Source organism: Egretta garzetta, unplaced genomic scaffold (genome assembly GCF_000687185.1).
Source record: "Egretta garzetta isolate BGI_Z169 unplaced genomic scaffold, ASM68718v1 scaffold52, whole genome shotgun sequence".
Classification (NCBI taxonomy): Eukaryota; Metazoa; Chordata; class Aves; order Pelecaniformes; family Ardeidae; genus Egretta; species Egretta garzetta.
In genome coordinates, this window is record NW_009258753.1 from 123,616 (window position 1) to 132,527 (window position 8,912).

The window sequence follows — 8,912 nt, forward strand, 5'->3', positions numbered from 1 at the left end:
TACCTCCTTACGGTCTTGATTTTAAAGTCGTTTCTGCCCTGTACATGTGAAAGATGCACTGGCTGTGATCCACTTAATTGTCTTTAAGATTGACGTTTTAAATAAATTAAGCTTGACACTTAAAATAACTGGTTGAAGAACAGTTAAATGTGAAGAACATCCATTTCTTTTCAGGCAGAGTTTATCAGATGGGGCTGCTGTTGGATTTGATATTGAATGGCCACCATCGTATATGAAAGGAAAAATGGCAAAAATAGCTGTAATCCAGATATGTGTAACTGAGGAGAAGTGTTATTTGTTTCACATCTCTTCCATGTCAGGTACTGTATCCTCTTTTTCTTATTAATTAGGACCTGAGTTGCCCTCTGTTTCCTGTGATTAGGTTAGAACTTAAGCCGTGAGCCATAGCTGATATTTCACACTGTGTTGGATAGTAAAAATCCATCCTTCTTCTCCCCTTTCCTGCCTGTATTAAAGGGATTTATTCTTTGAGTAGTGCGTATGTATATCTAGGGGAGCTTAGCCCATGTCTTGCCCTGTGTGCTGGTGTACAGCATTTTAAGTGCTGAACAGGGCAAAAGAATGTTACTGAGGATTATTTGTCTCTCTGGGAGATACTATCTTAATTCCATTTAAAAAACTTAATTCCCTGCCCCTATAATGAGCTTCCTATTTAGTGCCAAAATAAACAACGAACCTAAATTTAGCAGGCTGTGTTTCATTTTAATTTGGCTTCAATAACAAAAACCCTCAAAAATGATGGCCATCGTGCTGTTTGTTCCCAATACCTGCATTTTGTGACATTGGTTTTCAGAAAGAATACTGGATACCTGGTGTGATGCAGCTGTGGGGAGAGAAAGGAGTGTGCTCCACATAGTCTGAATTCATTACGGATGTGAATAAAAGCTTCCAAATAGGGAAAATAGGAACGAGGGAAGGAGACTGCAATTTTATAACCTTTGGTTTGAATGTTAGATTGAAACTATGCCTGCGAGATGTCTCTGATTTCCCTGGGGTGCGCATGCTGAGGTATAATAGCGATAATTTTAATGTTGGTGTTCAATCCTTTGTCATTTATAGCAAATGGGGTGGAAAATTTAATTGCTGGAGGCTATTCAATCCGGGAAGCAGAAAGGTACAAGTGCACAAAAGAAAAAGATTTGAGGAAAGGAAGCTGAGGGAAGAAGAGGCATAAAGAGCTGAAATGCTTTTGATTCTAAAAGTGAAAATGTTGGCGTGATGCCGAGTATGGTTGCATGCGGGCTGCTGTGTTACAGCAGAAGGTGGTGTTTCCTCCTGAATAATTTTCTGTAATTTTTGTTCTTGCTAATGGGAGATGCACTTTGAACTGAGTGAGATGTCAACCTTTTTCCAGGAACCACAGCCAATTTCTGCTTATTATGCAGGATGTATTTGATCTACAGAAATGTAGATGTTTGCAGAATTTGCTGGTTAGGTGAGACTCATTTCTTGTTGCAGAGAAAACGCTTCCTTCTGCAGGAGGGAGGGAGTGGAGGGCTCTTGGCCTGTATATAAAGGACAAAAATTACGTAAATTTATCAGGAAGATTATTGATAATTTTCTTTTTTTCCTTATAAACTTGTAAGAAAATGCGGCCTGTTTCTCAGACTGCAGCCTTTGTATAGTCTTCAACTTAGACCTTGTTAGTTCATACAGTCACTTTGCTAGAAATGAGGTAGTGGAAAGGGAGCACAAGTCCTCTACTGGGAAGTTCCTGTCCTTGAAGGCTTTCATGATGTTATTCGTATGTGAAAATCACTTGTTCAGTAAGTCAGCTGCATGTGTTGCAGGCTTTTGTTTAGCTCAATCGTATTTACCTCCTCTACAGAGGATGCTGTATGTCGTGTTATGGCTGAGGTGATTTGGCCATGTTGTACTTTGTCTGCATCTCACAGCACTGGGCGACTACAGTTTTGTGGTGTTTTAACAGTAACTTTCTAATGCATTGATTTGGACCCGCAGCTTCACAGTCTACAACGCGGCTCATTGTGGCTATAGCCGCAAAAGTGTCTTTATGCCGTGTCAGTGGTAGCCATGCAAGTGTGGAGATGGCTGTGTAAAAAAAAAAAAAAAAAAAAAAAAAAAAAATATAGTGATGTAAAGTGATTGTTGAAGTATAGGAATGTATTACAGTAGCAAAAAGGTGAAATCTGAAATCGGAACAGAGCCGTATATTAAGTACTATGTGGTTGTGCAATGCTGCGTGTTTGTAGGTACTAGAATTGCACTTGCGATGAATTCAGGGTATCCAGCTGTGGGTTCCTGAAGGTATGTATTTAAATAAGATGCTCTAAATTTTGAGTGGAAACAGGGGAGAAAAAAGGCTGCTTTCGTTCAAGCATGAAGTGTCTGTGTCTGTTACCTCCCGTGGAAAACCAGATATGAAATCTGCATGCTTTTATTCAGTCCTGTAAACTTGAAAATACCCTTTGATCTGGGATTGCTGTGCCATCAGTTTGGGATAAATCAAAATAGAATCCTTAGCGTCTGTGTACATCCTTGAATATTTTTTTCTCACTTAGGAGACTGCCTTGTCTGGGCTTGGTGGAGGATTTGGTTGGTGACTTCTGTTTTACAAATGCTATTGTTGGACCGGCCCAGCGTTAGCACTGAGTATGCCTCCACAGAATCTGTCTTCCTGGCGATTTCCCCATGCTTAAGGTTTAAACTGTTTCCTGGGAGTTTGAAATGGCAAAAGCTGGGAAGAAATAATGTGCAAAATAGTAAAATAATACTGCATTTGCTTTCATGAGCATCCATTTCTGAGAATTAAAATATCTTTTCCAGTTAGAGGTTGCCTTTTTGTTATGTGGTTTAATGACTAGCGAGACAAATGTTATAAGGCTGTTTAAGTTACTCTTACTTGATTTGTTTTCAGATGCAAAATGAATTTGCTTATTTCAAATATTTCTTTCCTGCTTGTCTGCAGATGATAAATTGCAACTGGCTGGTGTTCCCAGTCACTTCAGAGTACAAACAGTCACGTAAACAGAGCGACTTTGGGGGCTCTTCTTCTAAAAGCACAGGCTTTTGCAGATGGCCTTTGTGCTAGGATTTTGTCATTTCCATTAGACTTTCTAGCATCTTCCAGTATTTAGTATCTCATGTCTGGGCTTAATCTATTTTAGGTTTTCCCAAGGGACTCAAAAGACTGCTCGAAGATGAAACAATTAAAAAGGTTGGCGTAGGAATTGAGGGAGATCAATGGAAGCTGATGAGTGACTTTGAAATCAAACTGAAGAGCTTTGTGGAGCTGGCTGACGTTGCTAATGAGAAAGTAAAACTTAAAACCTTTTTATTGTGGGAGGGAATCTTGTTATTGTGCTATACAAAAGGAGGCTTCCTTGTCTTCATAGGAGTTCAATTCGGATAGCAAATGTATTCTGTAGAATAAAGCACAGGCATATTGTAACTTACGTTTTAAAGAAGTGTAAAAAGAACTCTCCAGAAAGTCTGCAGAACTAAGCGCTGTCTTGCAGTGAGCCGGTTCTTAATGAACTCTTGTCCCCTTCCAGATTTGTTCATCTTTTGCATTTACAAGGTATGGCTTTTTCTTTCAGCTGCAGACACATTTTCTTTGCTACCTTAGTGATGGAAAATGCCAGATTGTGTCAAGTCAGGGTTCTTCTGACAAGGGTGTACTTGTCCTGACAATGGCTGAACCTTTAAAATAAGAAGCAAGAAATGCTGTGGAGGACCAATGCCTGTTTGGAGGGAGGCAGCCCTCCTGCCATGGCTTGCTTGGTGCCGGAAGGCAGCATCAAGGTCTTCCTTGAAGCCCTCCACATGGAGGTGTTTGCTATGTGATCTGGAGCCCTAGAAATACCTTGGTTTCTGTGACTCTCAAGTTGGTGTCACCTCTGCTCTCACGTGGGTGCAGTTTCCAGCGCCTGATGACCCGTTCTTTAGAAGCAGTTTTACATTTGTGGCGCCCTGAATTTCACTTTAAGTGGATTTTGGCTAGATATTCTTTGGTGTAGGGAGATCTGTGCTGTCTTATTGGGGAAAAGAGCAAAAGGTTCATTACCTTGCAAATATCCTGCCATTCTTATTGCTAGCATGTCCCTTAAAGCTTTTCTGGTTTTTGTATATGCAAGGCTTTTCCTTACCTCTACTCTGTCTCTCCATGCGCTTCTTTCTTTCTGTGCATATTTTTTTCATTTGGTAGGATAATGATAACAACTGGAGTTTCCTGGTGGAGGATGGACTTATGCCCAGCAATAATACTACTTACCCCTTCCTCTAGTCTGTGCTTTACGTACCCTGTGTAATTAAATCACGGTGGGGGAGAGGGGAGAGTGATGTGTCGTCAGCATTTGGGGCAGTGCTCTCCATATGAGCCACCTTGAAGTTTCAGTTCCTAGCGCATTGGAAGTTTTACAAATTAAACTGTTTTGCTGAAGCAACAGAAGGAGCTGCTCATTTTCAGACTTCGATTTTCCTCAGTTTGCACACCCCCTTTTTTTTTTTTTTTTTATCCCAGCATCTGACTCAGGATAATTTGTTATGAAGATGAGCAATGTCATCTCTGATAGCAGCTTTAAAGTCTTCTGCTAAGGAGAAAACAAACCAAAAATGAACTTGCAAGTGAAGCTTGAGGGACCGAAGAATAGGGTTGTATATAATGGCACAAGGTGATGGGGAGGGCTGGGGGAACCCAAAATGAACAGTTGGTAGGGTTTTTGTAAGGGGATGAGCTGATAATGCTACACTGCCACTGTTAGGCTTGACAGTTCTGCGTGTTTTGCAAGTGCTGGCAAGTTGGAATAGCAAAAGGCTATGCCCGTGAGTCCTGGATCCTTGGGGTCTGAGGGAAAGTTTCCCCCGCTGGCTATTAAGGCAGTAGTGTGTAGCAACTGTCATGGACAAGTACGATTGCAAAAGGCATTGAAGACAGCAGTGTGATGGAGTGACTTCTAGGGACTTCTGATGAACTGCTTCCTCCTGAACTCGGACTTGGGAAAGATGACGAAACACTTAAAAGCAGACTTGAATATTCCTATGTTTATATTAATTAAATTCCTAGTGTTTGATACTGAGTTTCTCTAAAGAGAAAGGTAAAAAATAGATAAATCCTGGAGGGGAGAGGGGTTGCTGTTTAAGTCTATGGCTCTTTATCAACCTGGAGTCTACATTATACAGATTTTTCCTTTTTTGTAGTAGTGTGACGATACACCGTCACATTGCGTGGACTCATTTGTCCCTAATGCCCTCTTTCCAGCTTGACAGTGTAGGTCTGTCCTCTAACGATACGCTTTCAGGGCAAGCAAGTACAGCTTTGAAATGACCAAACTACTTTTTAATATGGTGAGAGCAGAACTAGGCCTGGAGAACAGTTACCGCTTTGAGAAGCGAGTTGGTTCTGACTAACCCAGAGCTCTTTGCTTCTAATGATGGATTAAGTACACTTTGCCACTGCTAGGAATATGTTCTGCCAGGTCCTATTGGTTTCCCCTGTAAACGAGTCCTCTGTTTTGTTTTCTTTCCCCAGCTGAAGTGTAAGGAGATATGGAGTCTGAATGGTCTGGTAAAACACCTTTTTGGCAAGCAGCTTTTGAAGGATAAGTCTGTCCGCTGTAGTAACTGGGAAGAGTTTCCACTCAACGAGGAGCAAAAATTGTATGCAGCCACAGATGCCTATGTACGTACAAGAAGAGATCACCATTCTATTCGTTTTAAAAAATTCTCTAATGTGCTGTTAGCTGCTGCTCTTAATGCTTTTCTGCCACAGAACATAACGAACGTAGGAAGACTGAGGTCCCCTGTGGATGTGGAATGCTTAAAGGTGGAAATGCCACCAAGTACGTTGCTGTCTGATTCCTTGTCTGTCTTAAGTTTTTAAACCTGAGTGTTCATCTAAAGCTTCGTAACACTTCCTGTGTTGAAGATGGTACTGCTTGTACCTGACTCGGTAACCTGTCTTGTTGCTGCAATCACTTGAAGAGGATGTTTTGTGTAGAAAATCGAATGTAGATGGAAGAAACCAACCCTGTTCCACAGCAGCCTTGAGCCTCCCATGGGGTCCTTACCTCTTAACGTTTCATGGTGTTGAGATATTTGCCTTTTTATTGAAGTCTATTCACAAAGAGAGCTCCTGGGAGTTCAGCTGTGCTCTGAAGGTGACAAGTAGCCCAAGTACCAACAAGTATGCCTGAGGAGTGAATGTCCATTTGGACTCACTCCAAGTTGTCACCTCAGGGAAGTGAGTTTTGATGGAGCAACCAGGTGACTTTTATGTCTGTCTGTGTGGAGGATGCCTACATTCTTGCAGTGTGATTATTCAACGTGTGTGTAACATGGTTGAAGTGGTTTTTAAGTACAACAATCTTTACGCAACTGGAGAGGGGGTATTTATTTCTTGGTTCCTTTGTCTGCCGGTATCCGTGGCAGCTTGTTAGCGCTTTTGGATATGTTTTCTACTGGGGTCTTTGGTCATGTTTCTTGAGCTGCTGATGAACCAAAATCCTGCTAAATATGATATGTAGGATAAAATTAATAAGCAATTTTGAAGAAATACAACCCTCTCCAGTGGCTGATACAGCAGAACCACAGCATGGATTGCCAGGAAGAGTAATGTAGTTGCATAGGAATTTTTTATGGAAGTTTGTTTTTTCGCCATTTTGAGAAGTGTGGTTTTCCTGCAGTTTTGTGAAGGGATTTGCCAATATGCTGCAGGGTGCTGCCTGCTTCATGGGAGAAAATTGTTCTTATGGCAGCAAAATAAAATACTCTCGGGGTTTTATATCTGCGATGAGGTTAGACAGAGGAAGGGAAGTGGGAGAGTGGTTTGGGTTTTTTGTCTGACTTGGGGAAACACTGCATATTTTCTAGTTCAGTGTTAAACTATGAAGGGTTTAGCATCTGCTAAGACACAAACCAGTAAGGAAAGGAGCTCTATTTTTGGTGCCTGGTGCAGCTGCTGTAACCAGCTTTTTCCAGGCAATGCCCCTTTCTCCCTGTGCTCTGTTGACCTGGCCGGCCTTTTGGAGCTGCATAGGGAAACGCGAGGGAGTAACTTGTTTCTTTCTCTTTCCTCTTTAAGATGCTTTGCTTAACATGTGTAGCTTAATTAGCACATTCCTGGCTTTAGGCTGCGTTTTCCTGTTAGAACTTATTATTCGTATCAAGGGAAATATTAAGCACACAGAATCTATCTTAGTAGGTTTATAGCTCTTCTCCTGGAGTGCTACATAAAATCTAAGTAAGTTGGAGCAGATGGCGAGACTGGGAGCGGAGCACTTGGCGCTCTCTGTTAGCAGCAAACTTGGTAAGAAAACGGTGCTGGGATCTGTAGAAGAGTATCCACTCCAGGGTGGACCCCAGGTTGGGACTCTGCCTTTTTGTGAATCGTTCTGTAAAACATAACCTGGTTGTGAGGATCAGTGCAGTCAGGCAGACCGTTGACTGTTGTACGGCACGGGCCAACAGCTCAGAATTTGATGTTCACAATGTATTCATGCCACGGTTTGCTGAATTCGTGGGGTTTTATTTAGTCTCTAAGATATTGTTTCTCTGCAGAGCACTGAGTATTAATTTTGTTCCTTACTCTTGCAGGCTGGCTTCATCATCTATCAAAAACTGAAAAATATTAATAACAGTGACCGGAAATTATTTTCTGTAAGACGAGGTAAATATACATTCAAGCATAAGGAATTTATTCAATGTGCAGATGAATATTCTATTTCCCAATGTTTTTTTTTTTTCTTAGTGTCTTTGTCAGGATGGTCTGGCTTCTTGAAGATTAGAGATCACTTTCAGAGAGAGCAGACTGTAAAGGCTCTTATATGACCTGGGCTACTGTACTGTGTAACTATTTTCCGTAGTGATGTAGGAATGCAGTCTTGGTATGTTGTTTGTTTCTGCTGCATGCAAAGATGAGAAGAATTCTTGCTGTCATTCCAGTTTGTTTATGGAAGCACTTCAGTGATTTAATTTTAATTCTGCTGATGCAGGGACAAAAATGTAGTTTAAGAAGAAATAAGACCACAATAAAATCAACATAGTACGAAGTAATGTTTTTGTTGAGGCGTATAAATAGGACCCACATCTTGTAGAGCAGCTTAGCGTTATTTACCTGATTAGAGGAGTGATTCTAAAATCTTAGGTCTTGTTTAGTTCGGTGCTTCATAAGCAAAGTTAAGTAATGCATCTAGCTTATGGTTGAAAAAGAGGCGGGGGAAGTTTCTTTCCTTTTTGTACTGGCTGACTGTTACTTTCCTGTCAATGGCAGAAGTGGCAGTACTGTCCCCTTGATATCGGGTGCAATTTTTTGGCTTTGGTTTAGTCAGCATATCTGCATTAGCAGCTCTCTCCTGGAAGGGTCACTTCGTAATGGTCCTGTTCTTTATCCTTTTCCCTGAGCATGTGTAACAGGCTGCTGGAAGAGATGCAGTGCTGAAGTACGTGGAAGCGTGGCCTGATTCGGAGAACTTTATTTCTAAGCACTGCAAAAGGCTGTCTTATTGGCTGTAGATGTTGTAGAAATGCGGTTACTTGAATGGAACACATTTGCGTATAGATGTTAGACGTCGATTATTGTGAAATAACTCTGGCACTTCTTATAGGTGACATGTTGTCAGAGGGTGTGAAGGAGCGCTTGACTCTGCTAGCTGAAGAGATAACAGACCTGGCTTCTCGCATCCCTGACTCTTCTGGACAAATTGAAAATTTGCAGAGGTTAGTTTTTTTCCAGCCTGTCTTCTCTTACCTGTAAGATCAGTATTCTGTTCTTGATCCCTGAGGTCCTATGCAACAACACATGTGTGTTAACAGCAGTCTCTGTTATCTCTGCATCCTTTTCCAATAAAAGAAAGCATAGTACACGTAATGAGAAAATATTGTCTTCTACATAGGAACATAGTTTTTCAGTGGTCTAATTGCGATGGGTTTGA

General features: G+C 41.3%; 1 protein-coding gene across 1 annotated transcript in view; it reads left to right on the forward strand.

Moving 5' to 3' along the window:
• LOC118451691 (Werner syndrome ATP-dependent helicase-like) overlaps positions 1 to 8,912 on the forward strand; it is a 16,531-nt gene that overhangs the window by 4,573 nt on the left and 3,046 nt on the right. Inside the window, exons 4-8 of the mRNA XM_035888814.1 lie at positions 175 to 320; positions 3,150 to 3,298; positions 5,513 to 5,662; positions 7,576 to 7,648; positions 8,586 to 8,697. Of these exons, the coding sequence (XP_035744707.1) occupies positions 175 to 320; positions 3,150 to 3,298; positions 5,513 to 5,662; positions 7,576 to 7,648; positions 8,586 to 8,697 (630 nt within the window). The remainder of the gene's footprint in view (positions 1 to 174; positions 321 to 3,149; positions 3,299 to 5,512; positions 5,663 to 7,575; positions 7,649 to 8,585; positions 8,698 to 8,912) is intronic.